Source organism: Engraulis encrasicolus, chromosome 13 (genome assembly GCF_034702125.1).
Source record: "Engraulis encrasicolus isolate BLACKSEA-1 chromosome 13, IST_EnEncr_1.0, whole genome shotgun sequence".
Classification (NCBI taxonomy): domain Eukaryota; kingdom Metazoa; phylum Chordata; class Actinopteri; order Clupeiformes; family Engraulidae; genus Engraulis; species Engraulis encrasicolus.
This window is the reverse complement of record NC_085869.1, coordinates 15,031,777-15,049,650: the sequence shown is the minus strand read 5'-3', so window position 1 is coordinate 15,049,650 and position 17,874 is coordinate 15,031,777. Positions and strand designations below refer to the sequence as shown.

General features: G+C 43.9%; 1 protein-coding gene across 29 annotated transcripts in view; it reads left to right on the top strand.

Moving 5' to 3' along the window:
- The window catches only part of ttn.1 (titin, tandem duplicate 1), a 159,767-nt gene that overhangs the window by 114,628 nt on the left and 27,265 nt on the right, over nt 1–17,874 (top strand). For all 29 annotated transcript variants that reach the window (XM_063213114.1, XM_063213120.1, XM_063213116.1 and 26 more), the window contains one exon: nt 51–17,750. In XM_063213114.1, coding sequence (XP_063069184.1) covers nt 51–17,750 — 17,700 coding nt within the window. The remainder of the gene's footprint in view (nt 1–50; nt 17,751–17,874) is intronic.

Genomic DNA, 17,874 nt, shown 5'->3' with positions numbered 1-17,874 from the left:
TATTTATTATGCATTTGTTATAATTAAAATTGTATTTCTTGTGATAACAGATGTTCCAGGGCCACCTGTGAATCCAAGAGTCAGTGACACCACAAAGACCACTGCTGAATTGCGCTGGGGCAAACCACTTGATGATGGTGGACGTGACATAATTGGATACATAGTTGAGCATAGAAAAGAGGGAGCAGAAGAATGGGTAAAGGCCACAACTGAAGGTGTCCTCAGGATTTCAGAATTTGTTGTTCCAAACCTGGAAGCTGGTGCAAAGTATCACTTCAGAGTGAGTGCAACAAATGTCGTCGGGGTAGGAGAGCCCACACAAATTGAAGAACTCATTGAAGTTCTCGAGCGCCAAGAAATTCCAGACCTGGAGCTTGATGTAGAACTGAGAAGAACACTTGTTCGGAGGGCTGGAACGTCTATCCGCATATTTGTTCCAATTAAAGGCAGACCGACCCCTACAGTTACTTGGACAAAAGATGAAGCCTCCGTTAAACACAGAGCCATCATTGATGTCACAGACTCTTACACACTTCTGGTAATCCCTGACTGCAATCGGCGTGATGCTGGAAGATATGAATTGACTTTGGAGAATGAGGCTGGAAAGAAGACAGCTCATGTGAATGTTAGGGTCTTAGATTCACCAGGGCCTCCTATTAACCTGACACCTACAGCCATTGACAAAGAAAGCATTACACTTAAATGGGAAATGCCTCTAATTGATGGAGGTTCCAAAATCACAAATTATGTAATTGAGAAACGAGAGTCTACTCGCAAAGCATACGCAACCGCAGTTGCAAATTGTGAGGAATGCACTGTCAAAATCTCAGACCTGGGAGAAGGATGTGAATATTACTTCAGAGTCTCTGCTGAGAATGAATATGGCATTGGTGAAGCTGTTGAGACTCTTGATCCAGTCAGAGCATCCCAGGCACCCTCCCCTCCACAAACGGTTGCGGTCACAGATGTCACAAAGAGTTCTGTGACTTTGGCATGGACCAAACCAAAGCACGATGGAGGAAGCAGGATAACAGGATATGTTATTGAAGCGCAGAAGAAAGGAGGTGATCAATGGGCACATGTGACAGCAGTAAAGACCTTTGATTACACAGTGAAAAATCTGAATGAAAATGAAGAATATGTATTCCGTGTCATGGCAGCAAACAGCTCTGGTCGCAGTAAACCGCGCCAAAGTAAACCTGTTGTTGTTAAGGAACAGACTTCAGGACCAGAATTTGATCTGCGTGGCATCTGTCAGAAGTTGATTGTCGCCAAGGCTGGAGATGACATTAAAGTGGAGATACCAATCTTCGGACGTCCCAAACCTACAGTTTCATGGCAGAAAGATGATCAAGCCCTAAAGCAGACTCAGAGATTAAATGTTGAAAATACAGCTGTATCTACTATCTTGAGCGTCAATGAATGTGTCAGAGGGGACAGTGGACCATACACTGTTACAGGAAAGAACATAGCTGGTGTTGTGTCAGAGACCTTTAGAATCAAGGTCGAAGATATTCCAGGGCCGCCAAAGGGACCAATCAAGTTGGAAAAGATTTCCCTCACATTCATTGAATTTTCTTGGGATTCACCAGAAGATGATGGTGGAGTACCAATTAATAATTATATTGTGGAAATCAGGGACACAACACAACAGACTTGGGAAGAGTTGTCCAATTCAATCATCAGAACAACATTCAAAGCCGCCCGTTTGAAAACCGGCACAGAATATCAGTTCCGTGTCAAAGCCAAAAACAGATATGGTGTTGGACCCCCAATTACATCAGAGGCAGTTGTGGCAGCATATCCATTCAAGGTGCCTGGACCACCAGGAACTCCTAAGGTTGTTGCGTTTACCAAAGACACAATGACAATTGGATGGAATGAACCTGTCAATGATGGAGGAAGTGAAGTCCTTGGGTACCATGTTGAAAGGAAGTCAAGAAGTGGTATTGTGTGGCACAAAATAAGCAAAGCTTTGGTTAAAGGAAACTTGTTCAAATCAAGTGGATTGGAAGATGGCACTGCATATGAATTCCGTGTAATGGCTGAAAATTTGGCCGGTATCGGAAAGCCAAGCCACGCCTCCGAAGCCATGCTGGCACTTGACCCTGTGGACCCACCAGGTCAGCCAGTTCCAATCTATATATCCAAGAATGTTATTACAATTCAGTGGACAAAGCCCGAGTATGATGGTGGATTCAAGATAGTAGGATACACAGTGGAAAAGAGAGACCTACCAAATGGCCGCTGGATGAGAGCTAATTTCACAAATATCATTGAAACAACCTTCACTGTCAGTGGACTGACACAGGATGCCTCTTATGAATTCCGTGTATCTGCAAGAAATGCAGCTGGTGCTGTCAGTGAGCCTTCTGAAATATCAGATCCCATTGTCTGCACAGATGATGTAGAGGAACCGAGAATCATGACTGATGCTATCTTCAAGAGCCTTCTTTGCGTGAGAGCTGGAGAAAACTTCAAACTGGATGCCGATGTTTCAGGTCAGCCATTACCATCCATGAGATGGACTAAAGATGAGAAAGACATTGAAAGATCTTCCAAACTGGACATTAGAATGACTGACCTCACAACAGCACTGATAAACAAAGACTCTGTCAGAACAGATGGTGGCGAGTTTGTTCTGACTGCCAGCAATGTTGGTGGATTTGCCACGCACATTTTCAAAGTTAAAGTTCTGGATAGGCCAGGTCCACCTGGAGGACCCCTTGCTGTTTCGGATGTGACAGCTGACAACTGTGTCGTAACGTGGACTCCACCCACAGATGACGGAGGAGCTGATATTGACCATTATGTTGTCGAGAAACGCGAGTCAAGCAGGCTTGCTTGGACACATGCTGCTTCTGACTTAAAGGAAACCACATTCAAAGTAACCAAATTATTGAAAGGAAATGAATACATTTTCAGGGTCATGGCAGTGAACAAGTATGGAGTTGGAGAACCTCTTGACTCTGCTCCAGTCATTGCAGACAACCCATATGTTCCACCAGATGCTCCAGGAACTCCTGAAATATCAGTAATTACCAAAGATTCAATGGTACTGTTCTGGGCTGCACCAAAGAGCGATGGAGGCAGTCCAATAACAAGCTACAGCGTTGAAAGAAGAGATAAAATCGGTCTGCGGTGGGTCAAATGCAACAAGCGACCTGTGACTGAGTTACAGTTCAGGGTTACAGGACTTGTCAACACACACGAGTATGAGTTCAGAATCTTTGCTACAAATGCTGCAGGCATTAGTCTACCTAGTGCCTCAAGTCCATTCAATAAGGCCACTGATACTCTGTATGAGCCTGGACCTCCTGGAAACCCAAGGGTTTTGGACACAACAAAGTCCTCTATTACAATTGCTTGGAATAAGCCAGTTTATGATGGTGGTTCTGCAATCACTGGATATCTAATAGAAACATGCCCTGCCAGTCTAGAGGAAGAAGAGTGGGCTGTTGTATCTCCCCCAGATGGACTTGTGGGAACATCCTTCACGTTAACAAACTTGAAAGAAAATGAAGAGTTAAAGATTAATATTTCTGCAATGAATAGTGAAGGAATTGGAGAAGCTGCCGCTGTCCCCGGCCCCCCCAAAGCAGAAGACAGGTTAATTCCACCTGAGTGTGATTTAGATGCTGAGCTTCGCACAACCGTCACTCTTAGAGCCTGCTGCACACTTAGACTCTTTGTGCCCATCAGAGGACGGCCAGCACCTACAGCTACATGGACAAGAGACAATGAAGAGTCTCTTGAAAGAGCCACAATTGAGAGCACTGAGTCTTTCACCTCTCTAATTGTTGGAAATGTCAACCGATTCGATAGTGGTAATTACAATTTAACTGTTGAAAATGGTTCAGGGTCAAAAACAGTCACAGTGAAAGTCAAGATTCTTGATACACCAGGAGCACCATCAAATCTTAAAATTGCCAATGTGACAAAGGAATCTGTGACACTTGAATGGGAACCTCCACTCAATGATGGTGGTACAAAGGTCAAGAATTATGTTGTTGAAAAACGTGAAGCAACAAGAAAGGCATATGCTACTGTTAATGCTAACTGTCACAAAACATCATGGACCCTAGACCAACTGCAAGAGGGATGTAACTACTATTTCAGAGTCTTGGCAGAAAATGAATATGGCATTGGTCTGCCAGTTGAGACTCCAGAATCAATTAAAGTGTCTGAAAAGCCACTTCCACCTGGAAAGATCACACTTGTGGATGTAACAAAGACTACTGTTACTCTGTCATGGGAAAAGCCTGAACATGATGGTGGAAGCAGAGTGGGTGCTTATATTGTTGAGATGCAATGCAAAGGTAATGACAAATGGGGACAAATAGCAGTTGCTCAAACCTGTGAGGCTGTCATTAAAAACCTTAACCCTGGTGATGAATACATGTTCCGTGTGTCAGCAAAGAATGAGAAAGGATGTAGCGACCCTCGTGTTATTGGTGTACCAGTTATTGCTAAAGACCTTGTGATCGCTCCATCTGCAAAACTGCAATTTACTACATTCAGTGTTCTCGCGGGAGAAGACTTGACCATTGATGTGCCATATATTGCTCGTCCTAAGGCAGCAATTTCATGGATTAAGGATGGAGTTCCTATGAAACGAACCAGCAGGGTGAACTACTCTGCCACCGAAACAATGCTGAACCTCTCAATTACAGAGGCTTGCCGTGAGGATGTTGGCCAGTACAATATCAAACTTACAAACACAGCTGGTGAGACAACAGCAGACATTGGAGTAGTTGTTCTTGACAGACCTGGCCCACCATCTGGCCCAGTGAAAATCCAGGATGTTACCTCTGATAGTGTAACAATCTCCTGGGGTGTTCCAGAATATGATGGTGGTTGCACTGTCAATAACTATATGGTTGAGAAAAGAGAAACAGCCACACAAAACTGGCTTGTTGTTGCAATGAACCTGGCAAGATTAAAGGTCAAAGCTGCAAGGTTAAAGACGGGAACAGAATACCAGTTCAGAGTAACTGCTGAGAACAGATATGGAAAGAGTGCCCCACTCCTCTCCGAATGTGTTGTTGCTCAGTATCCATACAAAGCTCCAGGAAACCCTGGTACACCATCTGTTCAGGCAGCAACTAGAGATACTATGGTTGTTGTTTGGAATGAACCTGTCAATGATGGCGGCAGCTCAGTTATTGGATATCACCTTGAAAGAAAGGAAAGAAATAGTATTCTCTGGATTAAGCTCAACAAGTCCATCATCACGGACACATCATACAAGACAACTGGCCTTGAAGCAGGCATGGAATATGAATACAGAGTTTATGCAGAGAACATTGTTGGCATTGGAAAGGTCAGCAAGGTTTCAGAGGGTTGCATTGCCAGAGACCCATGTGATCCCCCTGGTCAGCCAGAGGCAGTTAAAATTACAAAAGAGACTGTGAAAATCGTCTGGACTAAACCAGAATATGATGGCGGCAGCAAGGTTACTGGTTACATTGTTGAGAAGAAAGAATTGCCAGAAGGACGTTGGTTGAAGGCTAACTTTACGAATGTTATTGAAACTGAATATGTTAACACTGGACTGGTGGAGGATCAACAATATGAGTTCCGTGTTATTGCACGAAATGCTGCTGGAGTTTTCAGTCCTCCTTCATACAGCACTGGACCCATCACTGCAAAGGATGAAATTGAGCCACCACGCCTCAGCATAGACCCAGAGTACACCCAGACTGTTGTGGTAAAGGCAGGTGATTCCTTTAAAATTGATGCAGATGTCCATGGTAAACCATCACCATCTATTCACTGGATGAGGGGAGAGGTAGAACTTGGAAATACCATATACAGGGAAATTAAGAACACAGAAACTAAAGCTTTCATTTCTGTAAAGGATGCCAAGCTTTCTGATGGAGGCCAATACACCCTCTTGCTTCGAAATGCAGGTGGTGAGAAATCATTTAATATTAATGTCTCTGTGCTGGACAAACCCGGTCCTGCGGAAGGCCCAATTGTTGTCTCAGGTGTCATGTGTGACCGTTGTTGCCTCACATGGAAAGCACCACTTGTAGATGGTGGAAGTGCAATCTCACACTATGTTGTTGAGAGAAGAGAAACAAGCCGACTTATTTGGACTGTTGTTGAAGCTAAGGCAACAGACACTTCCCTGAAAATTACAAAACTACTTGAAGGAAACGAGTATGTTTTCAGAGTGATGTCAGTTAACTCATTTGGTGTGAGTGAGCCTCTTCTTTCAAGTGCTGTAATAATCAGAGATCCATATTTAACTCCTGATGCACCAAGTAGAATTGAAATTTCAAATATCAAGAAGGACTCTATGGTAATAACCTGGGAAGCACCAGGAAGTGATGGTGGTTCTCCTCTCAAGGGATACATAATTGAGAAACATGACAAAGAAGGAGTTAGATGGACTAGATGCAACCGTTCAACTGTTACAGATCTTACCTTCCGTGTCACTGGACTTCTTGAAAGTCACAGCTATGAATTCAGAGTTGCTGCCGAAAATGGTGTTGGTGTTGGTGAGCCAAGCGCTCCTTCTGTGTTCTTTAAGGCAGTGGACCCTATTTTCAAACCTGGTCCTCCAAGTAATCCTAGAGTAACTGATATGACCAGTTCCTCTGTCAATCTTGCATGGAGCCAGCCTATCTATGATGGTGGTTGTGAAATTCAGGGTTACATTGTAGAGGCATGTGAAGTCACAGTGGAGCCCGAAACAACCGAAGAAGTTGTCGAGGAAGTTGTCGAGAAATCTCCTGAGAAACCTGCCGAAGGCGAAGAGACACCTGCTGAAAAGGCTGAAGAAAAGCCAGTAGAGTGGATCATGTGCACACCTCCAATTGGAGTGAAGGGTAGAAAATTCACTGTTGTAAATCTGAAAGAAAAACAAGCATACAGATTCCGAATTTGTGCAATCAATAAGGTTGGTGTTGGTGAACAAGCAGATGTTCCTGAGCCAATAGTACCTGAAGACAAGACAGAAGAACCAGATCTTGATATTGATGCAGAGTATAGAAAGATTATGAACATCAAAGCTGGAACATCACTCAGATTGTTCATTCCAATCAAAGGACGCCCCACTCCAGCTGTTACATGGCAGAAAGATGAGGCTCCATTGAAAGAAACAGCTCAGGTGGAAATCGCAAGCACATACACTTCCCTTGTAATTGACAAAGTTAACAGATCTGACAGTGGAAAGTACAGTGTCACTGCTGAGAATTCTATTGGCACAAGCTCTGCTATTATTCTTGTGAGAGTACTGGATACCCCTGGGGCACCGGCAAATATGAAGATCAAGAAAATTACAAAGGAATCCATAACTCTTGCATGGGATCCCCCACTTTTGGATGGTGGTGTGAAAATTAAAAACTATGTCATTGAGAAGCGTGAAAGTACAAGAAAAACTTATGCGGCTGTTGCCACAAACTGCCACCAACTGTCCTATAAAATTGAGCCTCTCCAAGAAGGATGTTGCTACTACTTCAGAGTTATGGCTGAAAATGAACATGGTGTCGGTGTACCTGTTGAAACTCTAGACCCTCTGAAGATTTCAGAAGTTCCACAAATGCCTGGTAAAATTAATGTTGTTGATGTGACCAAGACAAGTGTCTCACTTGGATGGGACAGACCAGTGCATGACGGTGGCAGCAGAGTTACACAATATGTAGTTGAAATGGCACTTAAAGCAAATCCAGACAAGTGGTCTGGTTGTGCTAATGTGAAGGCCTTGGAGGCTACTGTCAAAAATCTGAATCCAGGAGATGAATACCTATTCAGAGTCGTGGCTTGCAATGAAAAAGGAAAGAGTGACCCACGAACACTTGCTGTTGCTGTTCAAGCTGAGGACCTTGTATTTGAACCTGATGTCAAGCCTGTATTCAATAGCTATAAAGTTCTGGTTGGCAAAGACCTGAATGTTGATATTCCTATTTCTGGACGACCTAATCCAAAAGTATCTTGGACAAAGGATGGCGAGAGCATGAAAGTAACCTCAAGAGTAAACATCATCAACACAGCAGGCTGCACAACTCTTAGCATTAAGGAAGCAGCAAGAGAGGATGGTGGCATGTACACTATTAAAGTCTCCAACACTGCTGGACAAAAAGAAGCAACTCTTGAAGTAATTGCTCTTGACAAACCGGGTCCACCAACAGGACCTGTTAGGTTTGATGAAGTAACCACACAAAGTGTAACACTATCTTGGGATCCACCCAAGTTCACTGGAGGTTGCTCTGTTTCAAACTATATTGTGCAAAAGAGAGACACAACCACAGCCACATGGGACAATGTTGCTGTATCAGTTGCGAGGACATCTATTAAAGTACCTAGGCTCAAAACTGGATCTGAATATCAGTTCAGGATTATTGCTCAGAATCGTTATGGCAAGAGTTATGCTTTGGAATCAAAGGCAGTGGTAGCTCAGTATCCTTACAAAGAACCAGGTCCACCTGGTACGCCATTTGTCTCACATTTGTCAAAGGACCACATGATTGTTGAGTGGAATATGCCTGTATCTGATGGAGGTAGTGCTGTTCTTGGTTATCACATTGAACGCAAAGAAAGAAACAGCATTCTCTGGACCAAAGTCAATAAAACACTCATTCAAGACACTTCATTTAAAACAAGTCCACTGGAAGAAGGTATTGAGTATGAGTTCAGAGTCTATGCTGAAAACATTGTTGGCATTGGTAGATGCAGCAAGCTCTCTGAGGGATATGTGGCCCGTGATCAGTGTGACCCACCTGGCATGCCAGAGGCAACCCGTATTAGCAATAACACAATATCAATTGCATGGACAAAGCCTGAATATGATGGAGGCAGTGTGATAACTGGTTACGTTGTTGAAAAGCGTGATCTCCCAGATGGACGCTGGGTAAAAGTTAACTTTACAAACATTATTGAAACTAACTTTACAATCACTGGGTTAACTGAGGGAGAGAAATATGACTTCAGAGTAATAGCAAAGAATGCAGTTGGTACGTTCAGCAAACCATCGTACAACAGTGGAGCCATTACTGCCCTGGATGAAGTTGAACCACCTAAATTCTCAATTGATCCTCAGTTCACTAAAACTCTTGTGGTTGATGCTGGAGAAACGTTTAAACTTGATGCTGATGTTCATGGAAAGCCAGCTCCCACCATTCAGTGGCTTAGGGGTGAGAAAACAGTGGAAAATACCATAAGATGTGATGTGAAGAATACAGAAACCACAGCAATGATAGTTGTGAAAGACGCTGCCAGACAGGATAGTGGAGAATACATTCTTCAGCTGACAAATCCAGGTGGTTCTCAAACCGTTACATTCACAGTGAAGGTACTGGACAAACCAGGACAATGTGAAGGGCCTCTTCATATCACAGGTCTTGCATCTGATCGACTGACTCTAGCTTGGAAGGCACCAGCTCATGATGGTGGAAACCCAATAACTCATTACATCATTGAGAGACGAGAAACTAGCCGCCTTGCTTGGACAGTTGTCTCAACTGACTGTACAACAACTGTATACAAAATTACTAAGCTTCTTGAAAACAATGAGTACATGTTCCGTGTCAAAGCAGTCAACTGTTACGGTTCAGGTGAACCACTTAATTCAGCATCTGTGATCATGAAAGATCCATTTGTGCCCCCTGGTACACCTCATATTGTGGATGTAACTAACATAGCAAAGGATGGCATGACTCTTTCCTGGACTGCTCCAGAAAGTGATGGTGGAAGTGAAATTACCAGCTACATCATTGAGAAGAAAGATAGATTAGGTGTCAAATGGACAAAGTGTAACAGGTGTAAGGTGACAGATCTGTGCTTCAGAGTGACAGGACTCACTGATGATCACGAGTATGAATTCAGATTGGCAGCAGAAAATGCAGCTGGAGTAGGAGAGCCAAGTCTGCCAACTTCATACTACAAGGCTTGTGATCCAAAGTATAAACCTGGCCCACCAACACATGCTCATGTCATTGACTCAACGAGCAGTTCACTCACTATTGCTTGGGGAAAACCACTCACTGATGGGGGCGCTGCAATTCAGGGCTACATTGTTGAGATATGCAAAGCTGAGGCTGAAGCTGTTACTGTGGCTGAAGCTGTGGCTGAACCTGAGGCTGAAGCTAAGACTGAACCCGAGGCTGAAGCTAAGGCTGAACCCGAGGCTGAAGCTAAGGAAGAGGAATGGACAATGGTCACACCACCACATGGATTGAGAGTCAACAAATTTGTAATCACCAAGCTTGTTGACCAAGAATATAAGATAAGAGTATGTGCAATCAACAAACTGGGTGTTGGTGAAGCTGCTGAAGTTCCTGGGGCTGTCAGACCTCATGAAAGACTCGAAGCTCCTGAAATCCTACTTGATTCTGAGCTAAGAAAGGGAATTGTTGTCCGTGCTGGTGGATCGGTGAAAATCAATGTACCTTTCAAGGGAAGGCCGACACCAGAAATTAAGTGGACTAAAGATGAAGAAGACCTAAGTGAGAGGGCAGTTGTAGAGAAAGGTCTGAACCACACCCAGGTCACAGTTGATTCTTGTGACAGAAGAGACTCTGGAAAATATACACTGACACTTACAAATAGTAGTGGCACTGTGTCTGAGTTTGTTACTGTAAAGGTCCTGGACATCCCAAGTGCTCCTCAGAACCTCCAAGTCTCTGAAATCAAGAGGGAATCAGTTGTACTGAGCTGGGAACCTCCACTTGTTGATGGCGGTGCAAGGATTAAACATTATGTCGTTGAAAAGCGGGAATCTACTCGTAAAGCATATGCAGGTGTTTCAGCAAAATGCACCAAAACAACCTTCAAAGTGGAAAATCTTACAGAGGGTGCAATGTATTACTTCAGAGTTATGGCTGAAAATGAATATGGAATTGGTGTACCTGTGGAGACAAAGACTGCTTCAAAGGCCTCTGAGGTGCCGTGGGCAGTTGGAAAGGTCTTCTTGACCGATGTCACCAAAGTTAGTGCCTCTTTGGCATGGGGGAAACCAGAGCATGACGGTGGAAGCAGAATCACTGGGTACATAATTGAAATGCTACCGAAAGGCACAGAAAAATGGGGAGTTGCAACGACAATCAAAGGAGGTGCCTGTGAAGGAACTGTCCAGGGACTCTCAACAGGTCAGGAATATAATTTCAGGGTTTTGGCCTACAACGAGAAGGGCAAAGGCGAGCCAACACCACTTACAACTTCAGTGACTGCTAATGATATGAATATTGAGCCAAGTTTGAAGTCCATGTTTAACACTTACAATGTGAAAGCTGGTACAGACTTTAAATTGGTAGTTGCAGTATTTGGTCGTCCTAAACCAAGGGTAAGCTGGGCAAAGGATGGACAAGGTGTGAAAATATCTAGCAGACTGAGCATTGAAAACACACTTACATCAACTACACTTTCAATTACTGAGGCCTGCAAAGAGGACCTAGGAAAGTATGCTGTAACAGCCACAAATACAGCTGGTAAAGCAACAGAGGAAATTGGACTCGTAATACTTGACAAGCCTGGAAGCCCTGGAGGACCTGTGAAAGTGGCTGAGGTGACTAACAGCTCCCTCATACTTTCATGGGAGCCCCCCGAGTATACAGGCGGTTGCCAGATCAAGCATTACATTATTGAGAAGAGAGACACAACCACAACTACCTGGCAAGGTGTTTCAAACAATATGGCAAGAACCACAATGAAGGTAACTAAGCTGAAAAAGGGTGCTGAGTATCAGTTTAGGATTTGTGCTGAAAACAGATATGGAAAGGGATCTCCTCTGGACTCTAAAGCCATAGTTGTACAGTATCCTTACAAAGTCCCTGGACCACCTGGTACTCCTTCTGTGAAATCTGCCACTAAAGAGCAGATGATCATTGAATGGAATGAGCCAGTCAATGATGGTGGAAGCCCGGTTGTAGGTTACCACCTTGAAAGTAAAGAAAGAAGTAGCATTATGTGGAATAAACTGAATAAGACACTCATTAAAGACCAAGAGTTCAAGATCACAAATCTAGAAGAGGGCATCGGGTATGAATACAGGGTGTTTGCTGAAAATATTATTGGTATTGGTAGATCGAGCAAAGTCTCTGAGAGCTTTGTTGCCCGTGACCCATGCGATCCTCCAGGTACTCCAGAGGCCATTGCGATCTCAAAGGATCATATAACCATTCAGTGGACAAAACCACTGTATGATGGTGGCAGCAAGGTTACTGGATATGTTGTGGAAAAGAGAGAATTGCCTGAAGGACACTGGATGAGAGTGAACTTCACCAATATTATTGAGACTGAATTTAACATTACTGGCTTGACACAGGACAACCAATATGAATTCAGAGTAATTGCAAGAAATGCAGCTGGAGTTGTCAGTATGGCATCTGACAGCAGTGGTGCAATCACAGCAACCGATGAAATTGAGCCCCCATCTGTCTCAATGGATCCAAAATACAAGGATGTCATTGTTGTTGATGCTGGAGAAAATTTGGTCCTTGATGCAGACATTCATGGCAAACCAGTGCCAACTGTTAATTGGTTGAAAGAAGGAAAAGAGATGGAAGTGGCACTCAGAATTGAAAGGAAAACTACAGAGAAATCTGCATCCATAACAATCAAGGACTGCACAAAACTTGATAGTGGACACTATGATCTCACGCTCACAAACAAGGGTGGAACTAAAGTAATACCAATTACTGTAAAGGTTCTTGACAATCCTAGTGCACCTGCTGGGCCACTGCGTATCACTGGAATAATGCATAATTCATGCAAACTGTTCTGGGCAGAGCCTGCTCTTGATGGTGGATCAAATATATCTCATTATATTGTAGAAAAGAGAGAAACTAGCAGATTATCTTGGAGCTTGGTAGAGGAACATGTCGAAGGTGTCAGTTACCATGTGACCAAGCTTCTACCAGGTGATGAATACATCTTCAGAGTCAGGGCTGTCAACAAACACGGTAAAGGGGAACCTCTTGTGTCTGACCCCATTGTTGCACGTGATCCTTACAAGCCACCCAGTGCCCCCTCTGCACCTGAGGCAAGTGAAATCACAAAGGACTCTATGCTGCTCACATGGACTGCACCAGAATCTGATGGAGGTGCACAAATTGAATGCTATCACATTGAAAAACGTGACAAAGATGGTGTACGATGGACAAAATGTAACCGCAAGAAGGTGACAGATGTTTTCTACAGAGTGAAAGGACTTCAAGATGGTCACTTCTATGAGTTCCGTGTTGCTGCAGAAAATGAAGCCGGTGTGGGAGAATTAAGTGACCTATCACATTTCTGCAGAGCCATTAATGATATAACCCCACCTAGCCCACCACTGCATCCCAGAGTTACAGATTACTCAAAATCGACAGTGTCCCTCTCCTGGGCTAAACCTGCCACTGATGGTGGCGCCTACATCAAGGGATATATTGTTGAAATGAAAGAAGTTGTTGAAATGAAAGAAGTTGTTGAACCAAAAGAAGTTGTTGAACCAAAAGAAGGTGAAGAAGAAGAAGTTGAAGAAGAAGAAGAAGTGTGGACCGCCTGCACACCTCCAGCTGGCATTCAGACAACAAAGCTAACAGTGGGAAATCTGAAGGAAAATGGACAGTATGACTTCCGTGTTTGTGCCTTTAACGGTGAAGGAGTTGGAGAGCCAGCTGATTTCCATGGCCCAGTTGTTACTACAGAAAAGGTTGAGGCCCCAGAGATTGAATTGGATGCTGAACTTAGGAAAGTTGTGTCTGTCCATGCTGGTGGATCACTTCGCTTATTTGTAACTATTAGAGGAAGACCTACGCCTTCTGTTACATGGGAAAAAGAAGGGGCTACCCTGACTGACCGTGCACAGATTGAATCCACAAGCTCATACACAATGCTGGTTATTGACAGTGTAAACAGATTTGATAGTGGAAAATATATCTTGAACCTTGAGAATGCCTCTGGCACTAAATCTGCCTTTGTCAATGTGAGGATTTTGGATACTCCAAGTGCTCCTCAGAACTTTGAAGTGAAGGATGTCAAGAAAGACTCTGTCACTCTTCACTGGGAGGCTCCTCTGACAGATGGTGGATCTAAAATAACATACTACATTATAGAAAAGCGAGAATCTGTGCGCAAAGCCTACACAACAGTCTCAAGCAACTGCACCCAGAATTCACTCAAGATTGACGAACTGCCAGAAGGTGGTATTTTCTACTTCCGTGTTTGTGCCTTGAATGAGTTTGGTATGGGTGTTATGGCAGAAACAAAAAATCCAGTGAAGGTTGCTCAACCCCCAATGGCTCCAGGAAAATTAACCCTGGTTGATGTCACCAAAACAAGTGCAACTCTAGCATGGGATAAGCCTGCACATGATGGAGGCAGCAAAATTCTAATGTACAATGTTGAGATGTTGCCAAAGGGTACTGATAAATGGGGAGTTGCAACAACAGTCAAGGTAGGCTTGGAAGCAACTGTGAACAACTTGACACCAAATGAAACATATTCATTTAGAGTTATTGCTCTGAATGAAAAGGGTAAGAGTGAGCCAAAAGAGCTTGGAGTTCCCGTTTCAGCTAAAGACATTGAGATTGAGCCCTCAGTCAGCATGCTCTTTAACACTCACTCTGTTCTGGCTGGAAAGGATCTCACAGTTGAGATTCCAATCAGAGGTAGACCTAAGCCTGTCGTTTCATGGAAGAAAGACAACCTTCCTCTGAAAGGAACAACCTCCACCACAATTCTGAACACCAAGACATCAACAAAGATTGTCATCAAAGAAGCCTCTATTGAGCATGTAGGAAAGTATGAAATCACTCTCGCAAATACTGCAGGTACCAAATCATTTGGCATGAATATCATTGTTCTGGATAAACCATCGGCACCCACTGCTGTAAAATCTGATGCTGTCACCAATGACAGTATTAGTTTGTCATGGGGCCCACCAGAATATGACGGTGGGTGCTCTATCAGCAACTATATTGTTGAGAAGAGAGACACCAACTCACAAGAGTGGAAGATAGTTTCTACTAATGTGGCAAGACAATGTGTCAAAGCCACTGGCTTGACTCGGGGTGCTGAGTACCAGTTTAGGATCTATGCTGTTAATCGTTATGGAAAGAGTCCCGGCAAAGATTCTCCTGCAATCACAGCACAGTACATGTGTAAAGCACCTGGACCTCCCTCTACTCCAGTAGTTGCATATGCTTCGAAGGCTCACATGATCGTTACCTGGAATGAGCCAGTCAATGATGGTGGAAGCACTGTAATTGGGTACCATTTGGAGAGAAAGGAACGAAGTAGCATTTTGTGGACAAAAATGAACAGGAGCCTCATCAAGGACACAGAATACAAAGTCACTGGTATTGAGGGTGGCACACTTTATGAATTCCGTGTCTTTGCTGAAAATATTGCTGGAATTGGAAAGGTCAGCAAAGTCTGTGAGCCTGTAGCTGCAAGGGATCCATGTGATCCTCCCGGTCAGCCTACTGTTCTCAGCATCACAAGAACAGCTGTTTCACTCTCCTGGACAAAGCCTGAGTATGATGGTGGAGCCAAAGTAACAGGATACATCATTGAGCGCAAGGATCTTCCTGATGGCCGTTGGATGAGATGCAACTTCACCAATGTGGTAGAGACCTACTATGATGCCACAGGTCTCACAACAGGTCAGCAGTATGACTTCCGTGTTACTGCAAAGAATGCTGTTGGTTCATTTAGTCAGCCATCCTACAACACAGGACCAATTACAGTCCAGGATGATGTGGAGCCACCACGTATAATGGTTGATGTTAAGTTCAGAGATCTTGTCGCAATCAAAGCTGGAGAGACCTTGAGAATCAATGCTGAAATTGCTGGTCGACCTCTTCCAGTCGCATCATGGACCAAAGATGGTCATGAAATTGAGCCAAGAGCCAGAATTCAAATCCTTGCTACAGACGACGCTACCTCTATAACTGTGAAGGATTGTGTAAGAGCTGATTCTGGTCAGTATCTTCTCACATTGCAGAATATTGGCGGAACAGTCACAATGCCCTTCAATGTTTCAATTCTTGACAAACCAGGCCCATCTGCTGGTCCCCTGGCTATCACTGGCATCACTGCAGAGGAATGCACATTGGCATGGGGACCTCCTCAAGAAGAAGGTGGTGCAGAAATTACACACTATGTAGTTGAAAGACGAGAAACGAGCCGCCTTGCATGGACTCTTGTGCATGGAGAAGTTAAAAAGACTTATTGGAAGGTCACAAAGCTCCTTCAGGACAACGAGTACATGTTCAGAGTTTTGGCTGTCAACAAATTTGGACTTGGTGAACCACTTCAGTCTGATCCTATTAAAGCATCTGATCCATTTACACCACCAACTGCACCATCAAGTGTTGAGGTCACTGAAATTCAAAGTGACCAGATGACACTGACCTGGGTAAAACCTGTTAGTGATGGAGGCACTGAAATAACTGGATATGTAATTGAAAGGCGTGAGAAATCAGGCAATCGTTGGGTTCGTTATAATAGAAAACTTATCACAGAGGAGACAGCAGTAGTGTCTAAACTCCGCAGAGGTGGTGAATATGAATTCCGTGTTTATGCTGAAAATGCAGCCGGAGCTAGTCCTACTAGTGATGCATCAGCACCTGCCAGAGCAGAAGAAGAACCAGACATTCCAGAAGCACCAGGCAAACCCAAGGTTGTCGAATACAGTAAGACTTCTATCACGATTACATGGAGAAAGCCACAGGACGATGGCGGAGCTCCAATCCTTGGATACAGCGTAGAGTACAAGAAGACAGCAGATGAGGAATGGACAGTGGCTATTCCCTTGACCATGAACACTGAATTCACTGTCTCCAGTCTTGAGACTGATGCAGAGTACGAGTTTGCAGTCAAAGCTATTAACAAAGTTGGTGAAAGTGACCCATCTGAAAGCTCTGAGCCAACAGTAGCTAAAGAAAGAGTCGAGGAGCCAGTGTTTGATGTTGAAGCAGACACACGCAAGGTGCTCATTGTTACACATGGCCATGCATTCACTCTTACAGCACCATTTAGGGGAAGACCAGCTCCATCGGCAGTTTGGGCTAAGGAGGAGGTTGATCTTAAGGTCAGAGCTAGTGTGGAGACATCTGTCATCAGCAGCTCTCTCACAATTGAGAATGCAACAAGAAATGACTCCGGACAGTATGTTGTTACAATTGACAATGGAATTGGAACGGCTACACTGCCAATGAATGTCAAAGTTCTTGACTCTCCCGGACCGCCAGTGCATGTCAAGGCAATGAATGTCACAAAAGATTCTGCTACTATTGCATGGGAGGCTCCAGAAAATGATGGAGGAGACCCTGTTAAGGCATACCATGTTGAAAAACGTGAAGCTAGCAAAAAGGCATGGGTCTGTGTTACAAGCAGTTGCCATGAGATGTCCTACACTGTTGAGGACTTACAGGAGGGTGCAGTTTATTACTTCAGAGTTATTGGAGAAAATGAATATGGCCTGGGTGTTCCTGGAGAATTGAGAGATGGAACAAAGATTACTGAAAAACCAAGTGCACCTGCGAAGTTGGGTGTATCTGGTGTGACCAAGGACAGCGTCTCCCTGGCATGGTCAAGACCTGAACACGATGGAGGCAGCAGAGTGACCAAATATCTCATTGAAGCAGTTGAGAAAGGACAAACTAAATGGGTGAAATGCACATCAGTGCCCACACTTGCACATACAATTAAAGGCTTAAAAGAAGGTGCTGAATACCTCTTCAGAGTTGCAGGAGAAAACCATGCTGGAGTTGGTGACTTCAAAGAAATGATCATTCCTGTCATGGTGAAAGATCAACTTGGTAAGTTTTAAAATGTAATTGTACCAAAGTAGTTACTATAAAAAAAGGACTTAAATTATGCTCACGATCAATATGGTCCTTAAATGTGACATTATATATTTTGTTAAATTCCTGTCTTGCTTTC